We start from the raw sequence: 12,911 nt of genomic DNA, 5'->3' as shown, positions 1-12,911 counted from the left end.
CTGTTTGTTTATTTGTGACTTGTTTGCACTGATTTGCTGACAGCAGTTTTCTAAAGCTGCCCTTGCTTGGCTCCACCCTCACTGGGATGTGCTTCACATTACTCAGTTCAGCACATTGTAAAGAGCAGTCACAGTGACTGCAGCTCCCTCTCACAACTGCTGTGCATGGGCCATTTGGTATCAAAGTGCTTATCTGCCATGAGAACAACCAAGGAAGCATGAGACCTGGCAAGGACTGTTGCCCCTGCCGCTGCTCAGTTCAGAGAATTCTGACGAAGTGCTACTGCTGTTGCTGGAGCTGCAGAGGTCAGTTATTTGGTCTTTATTTTCTGTGGTTGAGAACAGTCCAGCTTTCTCAAAGCAAAGTTACAGCTCAGAATTTAAAAGTTTATTTCTTGAATGGTTTTAACTTATTGGGGAAAATTGTTGCTTTTGTTGTCAAGATTAGTCATTATTGACTTCAAGGATTAAGAATTAAAACACATAACATGATAAAAAATGTAAAATGAACTTTAAACAAATTCTTTAGAGCTGGATATTAATCTGTAAAAGCTTTCAGGCAATTAAATCCCTTCAAAAGGATCATATAAGTTTGAAGCTTTTCACCTTGTGTATTTAATTCTGAAGTATTTACTTGTGGATTAGGGTGATTTTATATGTATCAAACACTTACTTTAAAGGTCTGAACATAGGGAGGCTCAGTGCGGTATAGATATTGCTGGAATTTCATTTTCTCCCCCAAGGCTGTTTATTTCCACTGATTGTGACAGGAGGTTTGAACGTAACTCCCCCTGCAAATTATTGTGCATACATTCTGAATCAGATGTTCTTTGTATTGTTGTAGATGCCAACAAAATAGGTTTCACCAAAGCTTTGCGATGATATCTGATCTTATTAACTTGCATTCCAGCTCCTCCCATGTGGAAATATGAGAGGATTGCACCAATGCCAAAAAAATGCCATATAACTTCACGTGCATTCCAGATCCTGTGTTCTTATGAGCTGAAACGTCCTTAGTAGAACCACATTGTTATAACCAAGTGAATATTGTTTTCTGTCATCAGGACAACATCAAAAATATGAAGGGGGGGGGGTCTTTTGTAGTAATTCAGGATGTGACTTAACTGGATGTATTATGGGGGGTTTTGAATGGGTTTTTTTGGTTGTGACTTAAACATATATTTTTCATATACAGACCAATATACTAAATGATACAAATTAATACCATTTGTATCTTGTAGTTTTTTTATTTGTGATATAGATGTAGATCACTGACTAAAGACTGAAACTGATTTGTGGAAATCTAACTATAGTCAAATTAGGTGGTTCCTTGAGCTCAAGAGTTACTTGGTTTTATTCTAGTTCTGTGAGTTCTGAGGTGACTGGTGACACCATGGAGCTGACAGATTTAACAAGAGTGGCTGGGCAGAGCTGGTGGGTTTGTAGACTATGGAGAAATATGCTTCTTCTTCCATTTATACTGGGCTTCTGTGTGCTGTTTATATCTGGCCACGAGGTTCTTGGTGGAATCCTAAATGTTCCTTCTTTCGCTTGAGTGGACATTGGCTGAGGGTTCCCAAGAGTCAACAGGAATATTGTATTTTTAAGCACTTTTTTTTCCCTATTTCCACAACAGAGCTCTAGAGTGTCTGTTCCAGGGACCTGATATTGAGTATGGAAACAAAGTGGCATGTCTAATAGAGTCAACTGAACTTTTTATGAAATGCATATTCCTTTTGACAAACTTGACAAAGTTCTTCAAAGATGAAGCTAGCAGAAATGATTGAACTATATATAATTGTATTTGAATTTTCATAAGACATTTGTTACGATATCACATAAAAAGATGGTGCCAAGAGATGCATATTAGTACAAGTGTGTTAATAATTAGTTTAAAGATTGGTTACTGAATAAACAGCAGAATAGCAAAATAAACTTTCTCAGGTCTTTTTCAAGTGGGAAGCAAGTAACTGGTGGAGTGCCCTAAGGATCAGTTCTTTTCTTTAATTATTTCAAATTAAGTTAATAACCAAGGAAGGGCCAGAATGTAAGGGTAGCTAAGTTTGCTGATGTCACAAAAATAGATGGGAGGTCATATTGTGATAAAGATATTAGGAACATGCAACTAGATTAGATAGGTTGATTAAGCCCGTAAAAACATGGCATATGAAGTTTAAAGCGGAGAAGTATAAGGTCTTGCACTTTGGTGAGAGGAATCCAAAGCCAAACTGTTGATGGTGATTCTGACTAAACCACGTGGAGCCTGAAACTGTTAGATGAAAAAGATCTTTAGAGTACTGCTTGTTTACAAAGTTATTCCTTTTAATTTCTAAACATTGTAATTTACATCTGAAAAGGTTTTTTGAAGACTGTATCACGTTTATACTAATACCTACGATACACATAATTACTGAAAAATCTACAGTAGGATCTAGGTATTCCTATGTATGAATTATAAGAACTTAGCAGGCCTGCATCAGGAAGCCAAATGGCATATTGCCTTTATTACAGTAGGGCTGGAGTTTAGAAATAGAATGCGACTGTTTCAAATGTAAGTGCATACCTGGAGTACTATGTACAATTTTGGACTTATTTAAGAAAGGATATACTAATATTGAAGGCAGTCGCAAAGAGATTTACTGTGCTAATTCCCAGGATGAGGTAGCTATTGTGTCACAATCAGCGATTTAAAAATAGATCAATGTAATTGCAGCTAAGAAAAATAAGAGGGGACCTATTGAAACATAAAAGTATCTTGGAGGGAATAACAGGGTAGATGTTGTAATAATTCCACCAGCAGTAGAATCTTGAATGAGGAGACATAGTTACAAGGTTAGGGTGCTAGTGCTCAAAACTGAAGTGCCAAAGAACAATTTCTTGCAGTGGTTCTACCCCGTAGGGTTGTGGGTGCTTGGTTATTATGGTTGCTTACAAAAGAACTAGATGTAATATGGTTTTGCATAAATCATCAGACCAGATAATTAAAGTGATTCTGCTCAGCAACAACTCTGTTCAAAGCTGAATAGATGAAATATCTGCAAATGTGAAGACATGTTGTGCAACATACCTAGGACAACTGAATTTGCTCTGCAGTTGGTTGAGTCAACTTAGCCAGGCAACAAGTCTTTTTATCTTGGTTATGTTCACTTCATAAAAGAAGCAAGCATGGTTTAAGAGTTGTTATTTGCAAGGGGACGAGAAATATATACAAAGAGTGAGTCAATATTTTGGGTCATTTTTCTGAGAGAAGGACATTCTGCTCACTATCATTCTTGCTTGTGCAACAGATAAGGTGCTTTCAATGACAGGGCACCACTGTGGGGTTATTACTTGAAAAAAGCTGTACTTAACATATCTACTGTGCAATTCACAGACAACATCTTGTCATTGAAAAACTAAAGTTATTGGCTGCACAAATCATTAAGTACTATTATCACAGCAGTAAATAAAATCAAGTCCCGTGTTCTCAATTTGCAGCTATTTCGAGTGTTGTATTGAGAATGCTGAACAGTTTGAATACTTGATGTTGCACACAGAAGTCAGGGAGCTCTCAAAAGGAAACTGCCTGGTTTGCTTTTCTGCATTTTTTTTTTGTAAACTGTGATAAAATTCTCTGAGTTCTTTGAAGACTTGAATGCTTCATTCAGTAATCAACTCAAGAATATTAGGCGTTACATTCCTTATCTGTCAGAATTATGTGCAACATTTAATAAATCAATTTCACTTGCAAGGAAATGATGAGAATCTTATCAATCAAGTTAGTCATCTCTGCATGTCTATCCAGGTTAACCCTACTTAAGTGCAACATTAGCTGTCGCAAATTCCCAGCCTCTTTGAGTTGGAAAAGAAAGAAAGAATACCAGATGATGATCTTCACGTATAGAGTGCTCACCTGGGTGAGCTGCATAAAAACATGGTTGCAGGATCTCCTCTCGATCCAAATTCCAGATTGGGTAATAAATCCATTCCTGAACCCTTGTAATGAAGAATTAACAGGAAGGATGGAGGAAGAAGTGAACTTGCAACAAAATTACTTTTAGCTGAAGCTGAGATTCAAAAGACCGTGTCAAGACTCTGGGCTGCAGAAAGAAATCTCTGAACACTATGGAAAAAGGTCAAGATGTTCTTCGTTGCCCTTCCAACATCTTATTTACTGGAGCACAGTTTCAGTGCAGCCGCCCAATTTCTTTCAAAGCAATGACACAGACTTCAAATTTCTGAATGTGGGATCTGAGACTCAGCCTGCTGTTGAGAAGCTGATATCACTGTACTTATTGAAAGATGAGTAACAAAGCATTGAATAGTTGGACTAATATACTCTCTAAAATTGTTGGTGAATTACAGATTTTTACTGTAATCAAAGAAAGAAATTTTATTTAAACACGACATTGTACAGATGCTGAAAAGACAGAGCAATGCAAAATGCTGGAGAAGAAGTCCTGAAGAAGGGTCTTAGCCTGAAACATCAACTCATTTTCCTAGATGCTGCCTGTCCTGCTGAGTGTCTCCAGCATTTTGCATGTTGCAATATTTTTAGTTTATTGAAATACTGGTACTGTAAACCACTGTGCTAACCACTACACTACCGTGCTGCCCCAATTTTTATTTTATTTGTAGCTTTAAATAGATGTGAATAATTTTTGCAATTTATCACTGCTTTGAACTTGCAGTCCCCATTTTCCTTCACTGTATTATAAATCAAAATTCTTTATAGATTTTATGCAATGGCTGGAAAGGGAGAGGTGAGCGTTGGGGGTATAGTCTGGGAGACAAGGGAGTGATAACCCAAAAAATGTTTGGGAACAACTATTCTAAAAGATGATGCAGAGAGTAAAGCTGTTTTACTGGCAGTTTACAGCATAAACATCTGTAGGGATACATGGAATGGGAAGTCTGGGTGGGCATAATAGCAAGAAAGTAGGATGATGCATTTGGGGTTGCCTCTTGTAAAGCAGAGATACAGTAGGTGCCTCAATAGGCCTTTTGGAAGATGCCTAAAAAGGCACAAAGGCTTATTCAAGAGGATCCAAGGCTTGGATGATTGTAGGAATGAGAAGGTAAAAGAGTCTTAAGAAAAATTTGTGTAGTAATTCATCTTTTTACAGTTTTGGACCCCATGTTCCACTTTGAAATGTTGCAACTTAACTTAAAATAATATTCCAGCTTTAATCTTTTATGTTCCATTAATCATTGGTTAGCTTCCATTAGATCGGTTTTCCATGTGTTTGCTTTGCAAGTTGAACAGTTTGCTTTTGCCATGACTGCTCCATTGAGGTTAAGTGTGTGAAGGAGAGGAAATTGATTCTGTGGTAGTGCATATGGCCAAGCAAAGCCATGTAAAACCCTACACCAGAACCAGCAAGTAGGCAGCAACTATTGAAAAGGAACAGTAAATATTTAAGGCAATAACCCTTCAGATGGTGAACAAGGGCTTAAATGGCAGATAAGCATACATAATTTAGCCTACTTTTTGTACCCAATATTCTGTCCATATTTTACATACTTTGACAAGTTTTTTTTTAATAAGAAGGAAAGCACAGTTGGAGCTGTGCCTTGGAAAAATACAGCTGCAGACTCGATTTGTTCTAGATGTGTCATTATCGTCAAAGCTGAATCAAATTCATCATCCTCCCTGCACCCCCCCCCCCCCACTGAGCAGGAGAATGTTTAGTCCAACAGAAACTTTGAGAACGGGACATTGAATTCCCGGGAAAGATATAATCCTGCAGTCTAATTGTTAATGTGCACAAAAGAAATGGGGGGTGGGGGGTGGAATCCGGAGGATTTGTGCAAGTCATGTTTAAAATTTGAAATCCAAAATTGCTACCTGGTTCAAATGCATCCATTCCCATCCACAGTCTGAAGTGCATTCTGACAAAGGTCACGCTCCAAAGGACACCCTTATTTTAAACAGAGATGCCCCTGAGATAATGAAAATATTTATTTAATATTCTATATTTCATATTGAAATAGTAAGAGCCCAGTGAAGTATCTATCAGCTGCCAGAGCGATTTGATCCTTCCAATTTTCCTACTTACTTTCCCTCTCACTCATTCACAAATTTCTACTTAGTACCAGCATTCTAACAGGTTGCATCAGTGTCAGGAAAGGACTCGCTACTGTATCGGATCAGAAAAAAGCCTCAGAGTTGTAGACACAGCCAGCTCTATCGTGAATACTAACCTTCCCAGCATCCAGGATGCCATCAAAAGGTGATGCCTCAAGAAGGCAACATCTTATTGCAATTTATAGTTTTATTATTATGTATTGCATTGTACAGCTACCACAAAACAACAAATTTCACAACGTATGCCAGTGATATTAAACCTAATTCTGATATTCTGTCACACATGTCTGTAACATTACAACCCCACTCTTCCCATTTCTCCTTTCACCCACCTACACTTGGGACAACTTGCAGCCCCCAATTAATTGAACAACTAGGAAAACAATAAAACTGCAGATGCTGGAATCTGAAACAAAAACAGAAATGCTGGAAAAACTCAGCCCGAAAGTAAACATCTGTGGAAAGAGAAGCCAGTTAAGGTTTTGGGTCAAAGGCCCTTCATCAGATCTGACAACCAATGTGCTGTTGAGATGTGAGAAGAAAGTAGAGAACCCAAAGGAAATCCATATCACGTAAACTCCACATGGATAGCACTGGAGATCCGAATTGAACCAGGTACCTGGAGCTGTTAAAATTGGACTGTTTGAAGTTCCACTGTCATGAAGGAAAGAGCTAACAATACATTTATGGAAACCAATCCCAGTGTAATGGTAGGAGAGAACTAGGAGGCAACCTGATAGTCCTAAAAACAAATAATGTCCAACAAGTGTCAGAGAAGTAAGCATTTTGTGTGGGCTTATCCCTACAGCAACATATTGTATCTGAAATGTGTTACTGGTTGCCAGCAGAGCATTTGGGGACTACAACATAAAGTGTAGTACTGTAATATTCAAACATTTTAAGTTTTTTTCATGCTTCTAAAGATCAGAATTTCCATGAGTTTTTGAAACGTCATCTCTAGTTTACCATTTGCTCAAAATAACTTGACTAATTAATTTTATTATTGTATTCAACACTGTCACAGGAGTCTAATAACAAGAAAATTCAGTGCATTACTTTATTTATAAAAGCTTCACATGGAAAATGTTCGGTTCTCTAGGTATGTTTCTGCTTGATTGATATTATTCTATTCTTGAGGCCAGAATTAGTTTTGTATAGGCAGCACACAGTCCAACCATTACCAACCAAATCTCAGGCATACATAATTTTAGTCCTTATACAAGGTCTTAACCAAAACCTTTTTGTAACTTCAGAACATTAAACTAATTCAAAGGAAGACAAGAGAGTTAGGAGATAAGTCGTGTACTTTGATTTTAGTATAAGTGAGGTGCACGCGTACCAAATGGTAACGAATTAGGCAATTCATGTATTTATACATATAACCTATAATGAATTATTGAAACAAACAAGAATGCTTAATCAAACAATATACTTACAAGATTACTGAAATATTAAATACACAGCACTCCTCCCTGTTTATATTTATATTGGCTATAAACTCCAACTCAATAGAGAATGCATCTCAACTATATACACAGTATTTTATATAATACAACAACCAGAAGCAGACATCCACAACCCAAAACATTATGCAATCAACAATGGCTTCAGTTCTAAATGTTCCTGCATTACATTGAGAATATCAGCAAAGCTCATTTCGGTTGGTTTGATTGAGTAATGAAAACTTTGAAGCAAATTGACTGCCTTTAAACCCAATGCAGTCAGTAAAATAGGTACTCATTTTTCATTGACTCTTTCATTTGCATCAAAATACTATTCAATTAGTTCAGTATATATGAGCCAGTTACTCATTGAGCAATTGAACATGTCTATCTTTATGATGTAGCCAGCCATTTCTGCTCTTTATTTATGGTTGTTATCACCCAGTACTCACTCCTAATAAACCCATGAATTCTTCTATTTTCTGCCCTACTTTTTAACTTGACTGTCTCTCCATGTGCTGTAATTCTTTTTTACTCGCCGTTCCTCGCTGTGCTTCAATAGATCGGTAGTAGTATTGGGTTAACTTTAAAAGTGCCTCATCGCTACTATTGTGATTTGTAACTTCAAAACATTAAACTAATTCAAAAGAAGACAAGCGAGTTGGGAGCTAAGTCGTGTAGTTTGTTTTGACTTTGTGAGGTGGTAGCATGATGTATGCAATTCACATATTTATAACTATAACCCATAATTATTGAAACAAACAATGTTCAATCAAACAATGTATTTTCAAGATTACTCAAGTATTACTGAACTATTAAATACACAAAACTTTTGACTCTGCAAATGCTGCCTGACTGCTGAATTCCTCCAGCAATTATATTTTTATTCCAGATTATAGCATTTTCAATCACTTGTGCCTCCTGTAATACCAATAGTTTTCAACAAGGATGGTAATCTGGGTTTGCCCTTGAGCCCAGAATTCCAGCTACATTAGCAACAGCCAGGCTAACCTCGGGCACACTGAACTAAGCCCCAGGTAAGTGTAATTTCACTACGTTTGGTAAGGATATTCATCCATTGTGCCTTATGTACAACTCATTTGTTTCAGAAAACAGATTTCAGTTTGGCTGACACAGTGGTGTTTGGGTAAATCCAAGACAGAGAGAACTGGGTGGAGTCAATTATAGCGAACTGGACAACTGTGGAAGAGAAGTTTCATTCCCGCTGGTTCCAATTTTTTTTAAAAAACACTTATCATATTGGATCATGTCCATTCCTGAGAAATCTGAGCAGAGCAATTTCCAGTTTCTTTGGGAATTAACCGGGCAAGCCTGCCATTTATTACTTAAATTGAAACAAAGCTGTAAATTGCTCTTGTACTGCCTTACTGAAAATTCCAGCCACAAAGATTTCAAAATCTGTTTGCCAACACTGTTTTCCAGTCCAAGTAATAGTTCAATTGGAATTACAGCCGGTCAAGAAAACAACTATGGTCTGTCAATCATTTAGAAACTGGTTTGATTTTCAATCATGAATGCAAAGGTGATTGAAATTGTACATACTACTAAATCAGTAAACTGGAGTATTTGCCTGCCAGTACAGTTTGTAGAATCTTGCATTGTTATAACTGCAAACATGGAACCATCTGACCTTAATGTTGCAAAAGAATAAATTGCTGCCTTTTAAACTATCCATCCAATCTCAGATGTTCAGATATCACATAAGTAGGATGCAGTGTGAGCAGGACAAAGAAGATCAGTGTACTTAAAATATCCGGTCTTTATATTTTGTTCAAACACATTAAGATGTTGGTCTGGACAAGGCAGTCTCTGCTTAGGCTTCTCAGGGAAGGACACATTCCACTAAGACAAGTTTCTTTCTAAATTGGTACTAGAAGGAATGAAATTTCTCCTTGTGCAGTTATCTAGCTGGTTACAATTGACTCCACCCAGCTCTCTGTCTTGGATTTACACAAGCACCACTGGAAACAGTCAGCCAAACTGAAATCTGTTTTCTGATATGAGCAAATGATTCTGGAGGCACAACAGATGGACTGTTGTTAAGCAGATTGAAATTAATCCTGCCTGGGGCCCAAGTGTGGTTTGAAGTTGGCCTTGTCTACTGCCAAAAGAGGAGGCAACCCCCCTTGACTGTCAGAAGTCAATCAACGTGAAAAAACTCTAAAAGATTTATCGCAATCACCCTTACTTTGTTGTTTTTTCTTGCTAATGTATTGAATTTCATAATTTGACTTCAGGTGGTAGGAACTGCTAATGTAAGATCTCTTGTTTAGTCTTTAGATTGATGTACCGAGGATTTGAATTGAGGCTGGTGTAAGCGTATTTTTATTTGCAATTGAGATGGCCCCTGAATCACAGATGCTCATCACCACTACTAAATATTTTCATCTGATTTTGCTCTTGCATCAGCTCAGCTCCTACCAAACACCTCAGCTTTCCATTACCTCTGTTACTATTCGGTGCACTCCTGTCTAGCCCTATATCCAGAAACAAAGTCAAACTTATTTGCTCCCTCTACCTTTGGCCTCAAGGGCAAGCAATGCATTGATTCAAAAATGTATTTCAAATCTTTCTCGGATTTTCTCCAAACCTGCTAGCCCCTAGTTCCTTCTATTCTAGAATCCATTGCATTCTGATTTTAATCATTCCACCATTACTGGCCATTTCTTCTATTGTTGACTTCTCAAGAACTGGAATTTCCTTCACAAACCCCTATACATTAGTTTCAGATTATCCCTATTCTCCTCTTGCCCATTATACTGCTGGGGTTTAGGGCAACAATGAAGGTCCTTTGCCTCTGGCAGTATTCACAGCTTCCTTCATTGTGTCAGTAGTTTCCTGTCAGTAATGTAAGCCCCAGGTGCAGACTCCAGAATATTGTTGTGCACAGATATAGAAGGATTCTTCATTACTGTTTCTGTAACAATTTTCAGCCCTGAGCTGAACATCCAAACCTGGAGGACCAGTAGACCACTCTGAGTCTGGCCTCTATCCTTTGATCTGTTTGGCATGGGTGACCCTACCAAGAGCCAAAGCATAAAGCCTTGACTCCAACCAACATAGCTCTCCAGGCCTTTGAGGCACACAAGCCTCCAAACCTCGACAAGGTCATGGTCCTCTTGGAGGTTTATCCCTCTTAGTTATGTGTTATATCTTTGTCATTTTTTTTTTCTTGATGCCAATTCTACAAAGAATCTTGGAAGCTTTACTATATTTTAGGTAATCTCAGCTTTGCTGAGGATACAATGATGGCTATTGGCCACAAGTAATTTTCATTAGTAGTCCATGGAGGGGGGGGGGGGGGGGGGAATGTCATGGATGAGAGTTTTAGCAGATTGGTTTGCAGATTAAAGTTCTGTTATCTTCATTTGAAATGTTGCAATTGCTGGAAAAGATTCTAAGGATACTCAGAGCCCCAGTTTAGAGTAGTGCTAGCTAATAACATTATTTAGGGAATGACAATTATGCTCCTTTGTTTTTTGTCAGCCAAAGCACACTCTCTAGAGCAGGGGGTTCCCAACCCATTTTATGCCATGGACCCCAGGTTGGGAACCTCTGCCCTAACTGCAGCACAACATCCTGGATGCTTGGATCGTCTCTCACTTCCTCTTTTGTTAGACAGATGACAGAGGAATCGGAACATTTCGCAACAAATTCTGTGGCTTGGAATCACCTTATGCTGCGAATGGAGATGGCACAGTAATCTTACAGAGTGTTGCAGAACCCCTGTCCATACCTGTAAATCAGTAGTTTATATCATAAGTTCAGCCAAGCTACTCTGTATGTTGGCAGAGAACAGGCAGCTCTGAATGGTCATTTAGGAGTGAGTTTAAATGAAGCTCCCAATTAAATGAAGCTACAGGAAATGTATTTAATGATCACTCTCAAGGACCAAATTATTAAATAGAACTCAATGCCCAGAGTGCCGAAGTCTATTCTATGTTAGATCAGCTTCAACTCTGAAAGTATTGACGAAAATCTTAAGATTAGCTTTATTTGTCTTGCGTACATTGAAAAACAGTGTGAACTGCGTCGTTTGCATCAACAACTAACGCAGTCTAAGGACTTGTTGGAGGACAGCCTGCATATGTCCCTGCACTTCTGGCGCCAACATTGCAAGCCCACAACTAACCCTGACGTCCCTGGAATGCGTGAGGAAACGGAGGATGCAGTCACAGGGAGAACATACAAGCTCCTTACAGACAGTGGCGAGACTTGAACCCCAATCGTGATCACTGAAGCTGTCAAGTGTTGTGCTCACCGCTACACTATCGTACTGCCCCTTGCTCTATTAGCATATTGCTGCATGATCACCAGTGACTGTACTAACATCTAGTGTACTCAAAAAGTTTTAGATTTCCTTAACATTGTAATTGTTTTTCAAAAAAAGGATTTAGAACAAGTTTTGTTCCATTGTTTAAGAAAGTCTCCAAGAATAAGCCAGGAAATTATAGGCCTGTGAACCTGACGTCCACAGTGGGTGAGTTATTGGAAGATATTCCAACAGACCGCATATACAAGTATTTGGATAGACAGGGATTGAGTAGGGTTAGTCAACTTGTCTCTGTGCATGGTAAGTCATGTCTAACCAATCTTAGAAGAGATTTTTGAGGAGGCTACTTGGAAAGTTGAAGGAAATGAGGTGGAGGTAGTCTATGTGGACTTGAAGAAGGCATTTGACAATGTCCCGCATGGGAGATTGGTCAAGAGGGTTTAGTCACCTGGCATTCAGGATGAAGTCATAAATTGTATGTGGCATTGGCTTCTTGGGAAAAACCAGAAAGTGGTAGTACATGGTTGCCTCACTGACCAGAGGCACGTGACTACTGGTGTTCTGCAGGGATCAGTGCTGGGTCCATTGTTGTTTGCCATCTATATCAGTGATCTGGATGATAATATAGCAAACCGGATCAGCAAATTTGCAGATTACATCAAGATGGAGGGTGATAGGGAGAGCGAGGAAGGCTATCAAAGCTTGCAGCAGGATCTGGGCCAGCTGGAAAAAATGGGCTAAAAAAATTGCAGATGGAATTTAATAAAGACAAGTGTGGGGTTTACACAGTGGGAGGACAAACCAGGGTACACAATGAGCAGTAAGGCACTGAGGAGTGTGGTAGAAAAATGGGATCTGAGAACACGATCCATAATTCCTTGAAAATAGTGTTCAAGGTAGATGGGGTCAGAAAGAGAATTTTTGGCACATTAGCCTTCATAAATTGAAATATTGAGTACAGGTGTTAAGATGTCAAGTTAAAGTTATATAAAATGTTGCTGAGGCTGAATTTAGTGTGCAGCTCCAGTTACCTACCTACAGGATAGATATCAATCAGATTGAAAGAATGCAGAGAAAATTGACAAGGACATGCAGACCTGAGTTATAG

The 12,911-nt window shown here is 38.5% G+C and overlaps 1 protein-coding gene across 6 annotated transcripts in view; it reads left to right on the top strand.

Annotated features, from left to right (window-relative positions):
* Positions 1–12,911, top strand: part of LOC140728501 (kalirin) — a 723,603-nt gene that overhangs the window by 562,581 nt on the left and 148,111 nt on the right. Inside the window, exon 1 of one of the 6 annotated variants that reach the window (XM_073047307.1) lies at positions 117–306. The exons of the other annotated variants lie outside the window; for them this stretch is intronic. Within the exon in view, the coding sequence (XP_072903408.1) occupies positions 219–306 (88 nt within the window). The 5' untranslated portion in view covers positions 117–218. Of the gene's footprint in view, positions 1–116; positions 307–12,911 lie in introns of those variants that run through there. 6 annotated transcript variants of the gene reach the window in all.

Source organism: Hemitrygon akajei, chromosome 5 (genome assembly GCF_048418815.1).
Source record: "Hemitrygon akajei chromosome 5, sHemAka1.3, whole genome shotgun sequence".
Classification (NCBI taxonomy): Eukaryota; Metazoa; Chordata; class Chondrichthyes; order Myliobatiformes; family Dasyatidae; genus Hemitrygon; species Hemitrygon akajei.
This window is presented reverse-complemented; position numbering and strand designations above follow the sequence as displayed.